Below are 13,624 nucleotides of genomic sequence, written 5' to 3'. Positions count from 1 at the left end.
GCCATCATTGTTTGGCGGGCCTGAGCTGGGGATTCGAACCCGCCACCTTAGGTGTATGTGGCTGGCGCCTTAGCCGCTTGAGCCACAGGCGCCGATCCAGCTTTTATTTTTTTTTTTAGAAATCTGTCGCCCTGTTGTCACAGTTCATAGCAACCTCAAACTCTTGGGCTTAAGCGATCTCTTGCCTCAGCCTCCCAAATAGCTGAGACTATAGGCTCCTGCCACTAAAAAAATAGCAATAGTGCCTGGCTATATATATATATATTTTTTGTTAAGACAAGAGTTCTACCCTATGCCCTGAGCAGAGTTCAATGCCGTCGTAGCTCACTGCACCTCAGACTCAGGCTGTGGGCATCCTGCTGCCTCAGCCTCAGACGTCACTGGGAGTACAGGCACTTGCCATGGTGCCCGGCTGGGTTTTTCCATTTTTTTTTATGAGTTGGGGTTTCGCTCTTGCTCAGAGCACCCAGCTATTTTTTTCTTGTAATTGTCGTTGTTTAGCATGCCTTAGCTGGGTTTGAACCTGCCAGCCCCAGGTTCAAAGAAAGAAACAAAACAGAAATATATGTTTCTGTGCTTTTTAATGAAACAAACTTTGAACTGATTCACCTGAGTCTAAAGTAATTGATTTTGAGGGACTTTTAATCGGAAATGTTTCATTTTTCTGCATTTGTGTTTACAGTGAACTTAATGTTTGCTTAGCTTTTTTTTTTTTGAATAAGTTACTTGTTACCTACAGTGTGAAGCCAACCGAAGTATATGTATGTTGGTGAATGCATAGAGTAATAGAATACATATAGCCTTTCTTTGATGCTTTGTCTTAACTTTAAAAATACTATGTAGTATTTTTACCAGTATGAAGACCAATTGCCATATTGGAGAACTTCTGTCAATTTGGATCCCTGCCTGATTTCAACCCGGCCCACCTCTTCCTAGTGTTGTTATAGACAGTCTTTTTTTTTTTTTTTTTTTTTTTGGCTGGGGCTGGGTTTGAACCCGCCACCTCTGGCATATGGGGCCAGAGCTCATACTCCTTTGAGCTACAGGTGCCACCCATAAGACAGTCTTTTAATTATCACTCTACTTATCTGTTTCCTTCATTAGATTTTGTACTTGGGCAAGATTTGTCCTCGGCAGTTAGTTATAGTGCTTGGTCTAGAGAGGGCGAGTATTTGTTGGCTAAGTGGATAATGCGAGTGAGTTTTGCAGAGATGGGAGCCACAGTGTGTCTTCTCCTAGGCACAGTTTCGCCTGATGCTACATATCCAGATGCAGCTGTGTGAGCTCTCCCTGTGGGATTGGATAGTGGAAAGAAACAAGCGGGTCCAAGAGAGTGTGGATGAATCTGCCTGTAAGTACATACTGGGGTGGGAAGTGAAGACAAAATCAAATCTTCTCTGTCTAATGTAGGAATTGCCTCTGGGGGCTTTAGATTAAAAACAAAAACAAATGTGGTGAACCCAAAGAAATAATTTTGCTTATTTCAACATTTTTCAAAAACAGGTATTTGGAAGCGATTTTCTCTAGTACTATATAGTTTGTTGATATTTAAACAGTAATAATACTGGAATTTAGGTTAATATTTGTAGAGAGAAAAGGTTTAAGAAAAATTTTTTTAACACAATAGAAATTTATTTCATGTTCACTAATAGGGTCCAAGTTGCCTTTTTAATTTTCTAAGAGACAAAATTAAATACTTGTTTTTTATTTTATTTTGATTTAATTTATTTTATTTTTGAGACAGAGTGTCTCTCTGTTGCCCAAGCTAGAGTGCCATGGTGTCAGCCTAGATCATAGCAACCTCAAACTCCTAGGCTCAAGAGAATCTCTGGCCTCAGCCTCCTGGAGTAGCTAGGACTATAGGCATGTACCACATTGCCTGTCTAGTTTTCTTCTATTTTTAGTAGAGATGGGGTCTCGCTCTAGTTGAGGCTGGTCTCAAACTCCTGATCTCAGGCAGTCACCCTCCTGGGCCTCCCAGAGTGCTAGGATTATAGGTGTCAGCCACCTCACCTGGCCTTGTTGGCTAATTATTTATTTATTTATTTATTTTGGCTAATGTTTTAAAAATACTATAACATGGTTTCTCAACTTAGGCTGTACATTAGAATCATCTGGGCAACTTTTAATAAGATACTGTCAATAGAAAAAGAGTGACTTTATAATGGAGCGCTGTAACATAGTGGAGAAACCTGACGCATGCTACTTTAGCCCCTGATCCAGATGAAAATCAACAGTGGCAAGTGATGTGGATAGCATATGCCTCCTTGATGTGGTGAGAGGGATACTTTTCTCTGTGATGTTTTTCTCCAAAACCCATAATCTTGGTCTAATCATGAAAAAATGTGAGACAAATCTCCATTCTATAGCAGGTGTCCTCAAACTATGGCCCGCGGGCCACATGCAGCCTGCCTAGGACATTTATCTGGCCTGCTGGGTGTTTTTGCTGCTGCTGCTTATCCTGCTTAGCAGCTGACTTGTCCTGGGGCCCACAACGGCCCTCCAGTGGTCTAAGAGACAGTGAACTGGCCCCCCGTTTAAAAAGTTTGAGGACCCCTGTCAGAATACAGTATCTGACTAGTACTCCTTAAAACTGTCACGGTCATCAGAAACAAGGATAAGTCTTGAGATACTGTTACAGACCAGAGGAACCTAAAGAGACATGACAACTCAGTATAATGTGGTATATACTGAATAGGGTCCTAGAACAGCAAAAACAGCTGGTAAAAACCAAGGAAATCTGAATAATCTGTGGGCGACAGTTATATAGAGTATCAGTATTTGTGCATTAATTGTGACAAAGGTACTGTACCAGTGTAAGGTGTTAATAACTGGGGTAGGGAGGGGGACTGGGTATGAGCTCTGTGGGAAAAACTGCACGGTCTTCTCAATCTTCTGTAAGTCTGTAAGACAATTCTAAAAAATAAAATCAGTTTTTAAAAAAGGCTGTTGTCTGAGACCACACCAGTTATTTTTATATAATTGACCTAGGATAGGTCTTAGTCTTTGGTGTTTTTTAAAAATTCTCTCGTTGATTCTCATATATAGCTGAGGTTAAAAACGACTATATTAGATATGAAAATAGCAGATTAGAATGACCTGATTTTAAGTAAAGACTCAACTGAATATCAGTTATTTGCTGTTTTTTCCTTTATTTGGTCTAAAACATAGATTAGTTAACCTACTCAAAATCTTAGACCAGCTGCCAGTAGGAAGACAGAAACATAGTATCTTCCTCCAGCAGTTCCTGGAATCAACCCAGTGCTGTTTCTCTAGTTTGCCATGTAATTAATTAGAAGGACATGCCAGAACTTTGTCCAGTTGAGTCATGGCAAGTAATGTGTTGGATATTTTCATTTCCCTATAAATTTATATCCTTTGCTTGCTACATGAGCATTATAGTTTATGTGCAAATGTCTTTATGCAAAGGAAAATTGTTTAAACCCTGTATACAATTTTTTTTTTTTTGAGACAGAATCTCACTCTTACTCTGAGGTTGAGTGTTGTGGTGTCATCATAGCTCAAACTCTTGGGCTAAAGCTATCCTCTTGTCTCAGCTTCTCAAGTAACTGGGATTATAGGCACCCACTACAACACCCAGCTAGTTTTTCTATTTTTAGTAGAGATGGGGTCTGGCTCTTGCTCAAGCTGGGCTTGAATTCCCAAACTCAAGCTATCCTTCCAGAGTACTGGCATTACAGTCATGAGCCACTGTGCCTCGCCCCTGTATGCAAGTGTTGATCTTTAAACTTCTGATTAAAAAATAAGTAATGAGTATGGGATGAGAACTTTATACCATTCAGTACAATGAATCTATCAAAAGAACAAAGGCAAAATATGTATAATGCCACTAACGTGGTGTATATTTTTCTTTAAAAATGTTTAAAATAAAAAGTTTTAGCTGGCCAGGCATGCTGACTCATGCTTATAATTCTAGCACTCGAGCAGGCCAAAGCAAGTGGATTGCTTGAGCTTAGGAGTTTGAGATGAGCTTAAGCAAGAGTGAGACCCTGTCTCTATTAAAAATAGAAAAATTAGCCAGGCATCATGGTGGGCGCCTGTAGTTCCAGCTACTCGGAAGGCTGAGGCAGGAGGATTGCTTGAACCCAGGAGTTTGAGGTTGCTGTAAGCTAGGCTGATGCCACAGCCCTCCAGCCTGGGCAACAGAGTGAGACTCTGTCTCAAAAAATAAATAAATTAAAATGTTTTATCTTTTTAGTAGTCCAGCACTGTGTTTATAGCTTTCCATCAATTCTATTTGTACATTTCACCCTTCCCAAAATCCCGTGAGCACCAGACCTGGGTTTGAATCCTGACTCTCATAGTTACCAGCTCCAGTGTTTTGGACAAATCAGGTAACTGCTCTTGGTTCGTTTCCTTATTTGCAAAATGGGATTATCCCTATTTTATAGGGTTGTCGTGAGGATTAAAACTTTTAGTGTAGGATGTAGTGGATTGCCAGGCATAGAGAAGGCACTGAGTCAGTGCAGACTATTTCCACTGGGGCAGGTTTGTGTGTGGTTACTGAATCCTCTAACTGTTGCCCTTTGTTTGGATTTGTAAGGTGGGTTAAAATGAGAACCAAGTGTTTTAAACAGACTAAAGGAAAGCAGTTACCTGAATAGTTGTAGAAGTCCAAAGCCTTTCTTGCATTTCTACCCAGATAGAGGTGAGTCATTTCACTGTAAAAGGTGGGGTCCTAACAGGGATACTTACAAGTCAAACCATTGTGTTTATATAAAGTTTTCTGTCTTGTGAAGTACTTGCTCAAGTATGTTAGATATCGTAGGACACACTTGTTCTTTTTGTGGAATCGATATGAGTTATGAAAGCAACTAGGCTCATTCAGGAGATAAGATCATGTAGTGTTTTTGTTCTTGATGGTGAACAATAGGTTTATGATTTTTTAAAAAATTGATAGGGGGCTCGGCGCCTATAGCTCAACCGGCTAAGGCGCCAGCCACGTACACCTAAGGTGGCGGGTTCGAATCCCCAGCCCGGACCCGCCAAACAACAATGACGGCAGCAACCAGAAAAAAGCCGGGCGTTGTGGCGGGCGTCTGTGGTCCCAGCTACTTGGGAGGCGGAGGCAGGAGACTCGCTTGAGCCCAGGAGTTGGAGGTTGCTGTGAGCTGTAATGCCATGGCACTCTACCCAGGGGGACAGCTTGAGGCTGTCTCCAAAAAAAAAAAAAAAAAAAAATTGATAGGGGTCTTGCTTTGTTCCCCAGCCTGGACTTGAACTCTTGAACTCAAGCAGTCCTCCTGTTTCAGCTTTTTGAGGTTTAAGACTTAAAATGACCGATCTATTAAACTTTTATTATGATATTATTAACTTGGCAGGAAAAATCCAGGTTTTTTTTCTTCATCAAGTTTTGTTTGCTTTTGTCCTATGAAATCTTTCCACCTTCTATATTCACTTACTATGTCATCATGTTAATAAATGAATTAATTCATTTACTTTTTTATGTCAGTCATCTTTGGAAAATAAGACATTCCAGATAATGGAAGCTTACCCCTTGAGCTAACATAATTTATCATTTTTCTTACTCCATTATTTGTATTAATGTCTTTAATCCACTGTGAGCTAGGATACCAGATTTATTAGCATTAAATCCCAGGATGTCAAGGGTTGAAGGGACTTAAATGTCATCTAATCTAGTCACCTAATGCCTGAGAACTACTTAAAAGTAATAGATGCTCTGAGTAAAATTAGAGGTGCTCTCTTTATGATGGCTAAGTCCATTGACTGTTGCCAGCTAGTTTGTGCTGGTTTCTTTGCTAGCTGAGGAGTCTTTCACACTTAGTTCAAGATTAAGGCTATTTTGTGGCTCGGCGCCCATAGCACAATGGTTATGGTGACAGCTGGCAGGTTCGAACCTGGCCTGGGCCAGCTAAACAATGACAACTGCAATAAAAAATAGCCGGGTGTTGTGGCAGGCACCTGTAGTCCCAGCTATTTGGGAGACTGAGGCAAGAGAATTGCTTAAGCCCAAGAGTTTGAGGTTGCTGTGAGCTGTGATGCCTGGCACTCTACCAAGGGTGACACAGTGGGACTTGGTCTCAAGAAAAAAAAAAAAGGTCTAGACCATTTTGGAGTATTGACTTTGTTGAAAATCTGAATGTTGCTAAGAGTCGAATGTTAATATATTTAGAACCACAATAACATTTATGTGAATGTAATAAGTAAAAAGTATTAGAGAAATAAAACTTTTTTTTTTCATTTCAAGGTCCTTACGTTATGGCCAGTGTTGCAACAAAAATTTTTCAAGAATTGGTAGAAGGTGTGTTCTACATACATAATATGGGAATTGTGCACAGAGATCTGAAGGTAAATGGGGATGATGAAGTCATTGAAAGTGTTAGCTTCCGTAACAGGGGTGACTTGATGTTGGTTCACTGAATTAAATGAGATTATGTGATATAGTCCATTTAGTTAGGAGGTTATCATTACTGTAATATGAAACATTGTTCTATAGGTCCAGAACATGAAAATGTTAGGCTGAATTTTAAAGCAATAATTGTTTGGCATTTGAAAACATCGTTTTTCAGGTGTTCATGCTCTGAGTACTAATGTAATCAGTGGTGCTGAAATGTACTTAGCGCTGACAGAAATGTTCATATATTATTGCAGCCTTAGAGGTAACTTTGATTCTGTACCCATCTTTAAGTGAATGTAGGAAGTTTTTTTTTCTTTTTTTGCTATCTTAAAAAAACTCTATAATGATTGTTCTAATTTTTACCCTCAGAAGACTATCAAAAAAAAGAGGAAATGTGTTTATTTCTTTGGCTGAAGAGTTTTAAATTAATTTGCTTACTTTTCAGGCAAAAATTAAATCACAGAAAAGGCATTTAAAATAAAATTTAGTAACAAAAGTTATTATCCAAATCACTTTATTTTTTGAAAAAGTTTAAGAACCAGTAGTTTGTGCGTTTGGGATGCAAAAGGTGGTGGATTAGGTGTTTTCTGGTACACGGCTAGCCAGGAAATGCAATCTGAGTTACTGAAATTCTCTGGCATCATGAAACTTTGAGACCTTATTTTAAGAGGTAAGTTATATTGTAGTAACAGTATACAGAATTCCATATCTTCACTGGGAGAAGTTGCTTCAAGTGTTGTTTGTATTTCTCACCATAAATATTTCTGATGTTTCTTTTACAGATATCTTCTAGAGATAAAGGGTTTTGGGATAGCTTTATTAGAGTTTCCCTTAACAGGTGGAATTCTGGTAGCATGATTCCTGCAGGTAGAATCCCTTGGTTGTTGGTCAGCCTCAAAGGATAAGTGTGATAAAGTAGCCTGGCAAGAAGTGTCTTATCTCTAATATTGGAACTGCGCTGAAGGTACATATAAATTGGAGATTCCCCATTTCTTGTTAAAATATTAACATTTGCTTCAAATTCGAGCAAGAGGTTGATTATTGTCCCCCTTCCTCCAAAACATGCTTCATGGATAGCTGTTTGACCTTCGTGGTCCTGGGCATTGACTTTGGCTCCGTTCATTAACAGCAAACGGATGCAGCTCATCCCTACTCCCAGCAGTCGGCCTGCTTTGCTTGATGCAGTGCACACTGCCAGCTTCAGGGCCGTGTTCCCCGTGGAAGAGACCGCACAGTTAACATTTGCTCCACAGGCAATGAGCGTTTCCATCATCTCCCTATTTAGGATATCTGCAGCCATGTGAAGGGGTGTCATACTGGATTCATTAATAGCATTGATATGGGCACCATTTTGGGCCAAAATGGAGAGAACTGGATAGGTACCATAAGTTATGGCCAGGTGGAGTGGTGAATGATTGTTGCTGTTATCTACACGAGCATTAACTTGAGCTCCATGTTCACACAAGATGCGGAGACACATTATAGCATTGTTCTGAATGTCTGTCAGGATCCTTTGGATTCTGTTGCCTGGTTTTGTCCATGTGGTAGAAGTTATTGGCCAGTGCAGTAGCATCAGATGGAGAGTGGTGAGGCCTCTCGTGTCCCTAGAATAGGTATTGGTCACAAATTACACTGAATTCTCAGTGGGAGTGCTCTATGTGAAGAAGTAATGCCTAAAAAGGCAACATTTGTTTAAGGTACTACCTTTTGATTACTTTAAGGCATTGATTCAAAATGTGCATGGTTGTGTAATTTCATAGGCTTTTATTGGAAGCTGGCAAGATTCTAGGGAGGTGTATAGAAGCCTCACATAACTGTACATGGTGCAAAGGGTAGGAAAGAGTGCCCTGGGGAAGATGGGGTAAGTATATGTAGAAGGACTTTCAAAAGACTTGCCAAGCTGGAGAGAACAGGGTCTCAAATCCTTTCCCAGGATTTTTTGGGTATGTGGTAGTAGAATGCATTGTTGCATGGTAGGGCCCAGCTTCTTTGAGCAGCCTATTTCGACTTTGTTGCTCCAGCTAGGACTGTGGTACCTTAGAGGCTAGAGCTTAGTTATTTTCTTGCACAGTGCTGGGTTGAGTTAGTAGGCATTTAGTAAAATTGTGTGGACTTGAGTATGATCTGTTTTTAACCATAAAAGTGAGCCATAAAGGGCCAGATCTCCCCCATTTACTAGGTTCTTAGTGGTTCTCTGTCTGCCTGACATTTTCACTCTAGTGTGTAGATAAGGGTTGAATCTAAACACCTGGGGTCATTAAGTTAGTGAAGCCCTTTCATCTTCATTCCCTGCTCCAATCTAGGTAGAATGAGCATATTACAACTCAGCCCTCATCTCTTAGGATTGTTTCCAAAATTTCTTTGTCTTGGCAGAGAAAAGAGAATGTTTATTATAAAAATCTTGACTGTTTCCAGAAATTAGAAAATGATTTTAGTTCACATATGTTTATTTAGTGTGAGGCCTTATGCTAGGGATGTGATGAGACTAGTGGTCCTTACCTCTGTAGGGCTTATAGTGTAGAGTGGAAGACAAACATGTAACATAATCAAACAACTAAATATTGGAAGTGGGCAAAGTTCTAGAGAGGTGTGGAAGCCTCACATACTGTACGTGGTGTAAAGGGTAGGAAACGGTGCTCTGGGGAAAATGGGGTGAGTTTATGTAGAAGGAGTTTTAGAAAACTTGCAGAGCTGGGGTGGGATGCTCAAGGAGAGATTGAGAGCAAGACAGATCAGATCAGGTAGGTTCTTGTGGAGCAGGGCAAGGACTTGAGGCAAGAAGTTCTTTTATTTTGAGACAAGGTTTCACTCTGTCACCCAGGTTGAAGTGCAGTGGCATCATTATAGCTCACAGCAACTTTAAACTCCTGGGCTCTTTGTGCCTCAGCCTCCCAAGTAGCTGGGCCTCTAGACATGCACAGCTGTGCCAGGCTGGGGTTTTTTTTGGGGGGTGGGGGGAGCGAGTAGAGGCAGGGTCTTGCTATGTTGCCCAGGCTGATCTCTAACTCCTGGCTTTAAGCTCTTCTCCTACTTTGGCCTTCCAAAGTAGTGGAATTACAGATATGAGCCACCATGCCCATCCTATCATTTTTATGCTATGTAATTCTTTCATTCATTCAAGTAGTATTTATTGGGTACTTAACTAAGATTGGGGCTTTGGTTTAGGTGGTGGAGATACAGTGATGAGCAAGATAAACTCCTCTTTCACTAAGCTTACCTTCTAGTGTAGGGTAACAAGAAAATCCATTGTCTGTATTTTCTCATTTTTCATACCCAACTGAGGTTGTTAAACTTCTTGAAGGCCAAGACTTAATGGAGTTTCCACCACACCAGTGTTGAGTACTTAATACTCATTATGCGTTAATTTGGCTGACTGGCTTGTGTTGTTGCATTATTTCCAACATTTCAGGATATCTCATCTAATTAGTAAAGAAATTGGTTCATTCAAAAGATGATAGTTTGTCATCCATAACTCATGAAGAATGAACAAGTCCAGACATAACTGGAGAATGTTTTAAACTGAAAAAATCTAAATCAGGTATATCCTCATTTAGAAACGATTGCCTGCTGAGTTAACTTACCTTACTTCTGGGTCAGCACCATGTTCTAACAAACAAAGCAAACTTTGTGCCTTGCGGTATTCAGCAGCCAAATGAATGGGGATGATAGACTGTGTCTGCTTCAGGGGGAAAAGCAAAATATATTACAATCAGCCCTATATAGTTAAAAATAATATTTGTATTAGCTTGCCATTTCAAAGTAAGTTTATTTAGTATCTTACTGGTTCAATATTTTTCTTGTATATGCATTGGAATTTTCCTTTTCTATTGCCTGTGTTTTGATTACTAAAACTTAGTGAATTTTACATAACAAAGTCTATGTTTTACAGAAAGGCAAATTTACTGAGGAAATAGAAGTAACACCACTCAAAGCTTTGACAGTTTTTGAAAGTTGATTCCTTTGAAGATCCCGTAGTGTACAATTAATGGCAATTGCTATGAAGTCATTTAATCCTTAGCCCATGAGGTAATTGATAAATAGGTGTGATATTTTTTAAGGGTTTGCCAGAGTCACATTATCAGCAGTAAAACCTGCATCTTCATGGCATTTTAAAGATAATGCAACATATGTTCTGTCTATGATTAGCAGAGCTGTTTATGCCAGTTCTTAAAAATATATACAGTATATTATATTATAGTATATAGCAGGTGTCCTCAAACTACGGCCTGCAGGCCACATGCAGCCCACCTAGGACATTTCTAGCCCGCCGGGTGTTTTTGCCGCCGCTGCCTGTCCTGCTTAGCAGCCGACTCATCCCGGGGCCTGCAGTCTGGCTCTCTAGCAGTCTGAGGGACAGTGAACTGGCCCCCTGTTTAAAAAGTTTGAGGACCCCTAGTATAGTATAAGTAGTGGTTTTATATTATGACTACAAGATAAGGGGAGAGGGCAAGATAAAGGGGAGAGTCGCTTCCTTTTTGAAAAAAATGTTAATTATAAAGGCAATAAACATTGTATACACATTTAGAAAATGAAGACATATGTACTAAAAAGGGAGAAAATTCTGCCCTATAGACATAATCACCATGGGTATATTTGAGAAGATGACATTAATGTTCTTCCAACCAAATAGGTTCTAGTCTTTTCTTCAGTTTATGTGTGTTAAGTGGAAGACTTTGGCTGCAGACTTTGGGGAGTGCTGTTCTAAATGTAGAGTCAGCTGGAGATGTACTGTCAGTTGTGGGGCAGTGAGGAGTTCAGTGAATTTGTGAGCATTAGACCATGCTCCTTCCCATGCATCCTGTCTTTTTCTAAAAATGACTGACCAGAAAAGAGTATACCTGGTTCAGAAGTAATCTGTAGCTGATGGAGTTGGCCAGAATGGTCATGGGCTGGTTGACAGGGTGGTTTCTTAGGAGTGCTTTGATTGTAGTGCAGTCTTCTCTCATTATGGCCTCATAGAGTTTTGTGTGAAGTGCAACAGATGGGCCATCTTCCAGGAACTTGGCACTCTCAGTGGCCAGGTCTCTACTTTCTCTCTTGGTTATATTTCCCATGAGAAAAACTTAACAGTGACAACTTAAGAGTGTAGAGGAAAATGTTACAGAGTTGGTTGGTTTCAGTCTCTTTATGATGATTCCTTCAGTTCAGTTCTGGAACTGTTCTAGAATTGTTTAGAATTATATCTGTGAACACAGTTTTTATATTGGAGCCAGACTTACTTATTCAGACTTTTTTCCTTGATCATAGAGTGTCAAATGTCAGAACAGCTTTTAGCTTTTCCTCTCACAAAAACATAACCAAACTATCATCTTATACCTTTCTTTTTTTTTTTTTTTTTTCCATGACAGTCTCACTTTGCCATCCTGGGTAGAGTGCTGTGGTGTCATAGCTCACAGCAATTTCAAATTGTTGGGTTCAAGTTAAGTCTCCTAGGACTACAGGCACCCACCACAATACCCAGCTACTTTTAGAGACAGGGTCTTGCTTTTGCTCAGGCTGGTCTTGAACTTGTGAGTTCAAGCAATCCACGCTCCTCGGCCTCCCAGAGTTCTAGGATTACAGGCGTGAACCATCATGCCCGGCCTTATATCTTTATTTGTGTTTTCTTTTCCAATTCAACCATAGTTCAAACACTAACAAAACTAAAATGGCAATTTATATGTTAAAATAAGAAATTAAAATTATTACGTTTAAAGTAAGAAAGTAACTTTGAATCTAAGTATTTTTAAGTGTTTAATAGACTCTTCCCTCTCCCCATCATAGAGAGCTCTTCACTAGGATAGGAGTGGTGAGGGATATCTACTAGGGATATTTTGGGTCTGCAACAGTTGCTTCAGTAGAACCATTTAGGGTGACCTAGTCATTCCCAACCCTGGCTAATATATGAGTCATCTGGGAACTTTTTAAAAACACCAAAACTTTTGGGCAGCGCCTGTGGCTCAAAAGAGTAGGGCGCTGGCCCCACATGCTGGAGGTGGCAGGTTCAAACCCAGCCCTGGCCAAAAACTGCAAAAAAAAAAAAAAAACCCAAAAGTTTTTAAGTAAAAATATGAACATCTTCGCACTCTGGGCGGCCAAGTTGGGTAGAGTGCCTGAGCTCACATGTTGGAGATCATCCTGAGCAAGAGCAAGATGCTGTCTATAAAAAATAGCTGGGCATTGTGGCAGCCTCCCTATACTCGGGAGGCTGAGGCAAGAGAATCGCTTGAGCCCAAGAGTTTAAGGTTGCTGTGAGCTATGACACCAGGGCACTCTACTGAGGGCAACCAAGTGAGACTCTGTCTCAAAAACAAAAACAAACACACAAAAAAGAAATACCAACATCTTCGGCCAATAGTTTTTAAAAGCTTCTTAGGTAATGATGTATAGACAGGGTTGAGAAGCCCTCATATGGAGTATATGAAGCATGCTCTACATTAATAGTTCTCAAATTTGAAATAATCTTGGGACTTTTAACTGGGAACTAATGCTTACATCTACCTCTAGGGGTTCTGGTTTAGTTGATCTGGGGAATGGCTCAGGCATTCTTCCCAGTGATTCTAATGTATAACCAAATTTGAGAACTGTTGCTCAAATTTTTAACTTTTGAAGAGGCTGTGCTTGCTTCTGAGTTGGAAACTCTTAACATTCACAGTAGTTTTCACTATTTGTTTTAAGAAAGCCAACAAATTGACTTGTTCTGTTTGTTTATAGCCTAGAAATATTTTCCTTCATGGCCCTGATCAGCAAGTAAAAATAGGAGACTTTGGTTTGGCCTGCACAGACATTATACAAAAGAACACAGATTGGACCAACAGAAATGGGAAGAGTAAGTTTTTTGGTTTGTTTCATTAAAAAAAAGATTCAGTTGAACATGTCAATATTTAAAGAGAATCATAAAGATTTAATAGCAAAGGTAAGATAAAGACAAAGAGTGACCATTGTTTCCTTAGTAGCTATGATGCCCTGCTCATAGTGAATGTTCCTTAATGCTGTCAGTGTTAACACTGCAATGTTTAATATGTATATTTTGGAATTACAGGAATACCAACACATACTTCCAGAGTGGGTACTTGTCTATATGCTTCACCTGAACAGTTGGAAGGATCTGAGTATGATGCCAAGGTAGTAGTTGTTGCTTTTTGCCCTTTTATTCTGCACTTGTAAATAACAAACAGTACACTTAAATGCAAAAGTTCAATTGTGTGGATGTTTGGGAGTACTGTAGACTATCTATTGCATCAAACTGCCCTAAGAATAAGCCTC

General features: G+C 39.8%; 2 protein-coding genes across 3 annotated transcripts in view; one reads left to right on the top strand and one right to left on the bottom strand.

The window, feature by feature from the left end:
- The window catches only part of EIF2AK1 (eukaryotic translation initiation factor 2 alpha kinase 1), a 45,302-nt gene that overhangs the window by 23,581 nt on the left and 8,097 nt on the right, over positions 1–13,624 (top strand). For both annotated transcript variants that reach the window (XM_023518631.1, XM_003798928.3), the window contains exons 10-13: positions 1,240–1,351; positions 6,230–6,330; positions 13,073–13,187; positions 13,401–13,483. In XM_023518631.1, coding sequence (XP_023374399.1) covers positions 1,240–1,351; positions 6,230–6,330; positions 13,073–13,187; positions 13,401–13,483 — 411 coding nt within the window. The remainder of the gene's footprint in view (positions 1–1,239; positions 1,352–6,229; positions 6,331–13,072; positions 13,188–13,400; positions 13,484–13,624) is intronic.
- On the bottom strand, positions 7,018–11,433 carry ANKRD61 (ankyrin repeat domain 61). Its single transcript, XM_023518632.1, has 3 exons — positions 11,218–11,433; positions 9,961–10,058; positions 7,018–7,983 (listed from the first exon to the last, which is right to left on the bottom strand). Exons 1-3 carry the CDS (start codon positions 11,431–11,433, stop codon positions 7,038–7,040), a joined length of 1,260 nt encoding a protein of 419 aa, XP_023374400.1. The 3' UTR covers positions 7,018–7,037.

Source organism: Otolemur garnettii, unplaced genomic scaffold (genome assembly GCF_000181295.1).
Source record: "Otolemur garnettii isolate 467f Iridium unplaced genomic scaffold, OtoGar3 scaffold00142, whole genome shotgun sequence".
Taxonomy (NCBI): domain Eukaryota; kingdom Metazoa; phylum Chordata; class Mammalia; order Primates; family Galagidae; genus Otolemur; species Otolemur garnettii.
The sequence above is the reverse complement of the archived record's forward strand: the minus strand, read 5'-3'. Positions and strand labels throughout refer to the sequence as shown.

What these genes read in the sequence shown, in the direction of transcription:
- ANKRD61 (XM_023518632.1), bottom strand. Translation starts at nt 11,433, where the DNA reads ATGGGAAATATAACCAAGAGAGAAAGTAGAGACCTGGCCACTGAGAGT. An exon ending in ACAGATTACTTCTGAACCAG is followed by an intron (nt 10,059 to 11,217) that starts GTATACTCTTTT and finishes TTCCCCCTGAAG; the next exon opens with CAGACACAGTCTATCATCCC. An exon ending in GGTGCTGACCCAGAAGTAAG is followed by an intron (nt 7,984 to 9,960) that starts GTAAGTTAACTC and finishes TACCTATTCTAG; the next exon opens with GGACACGAGAGGCCTCACCA.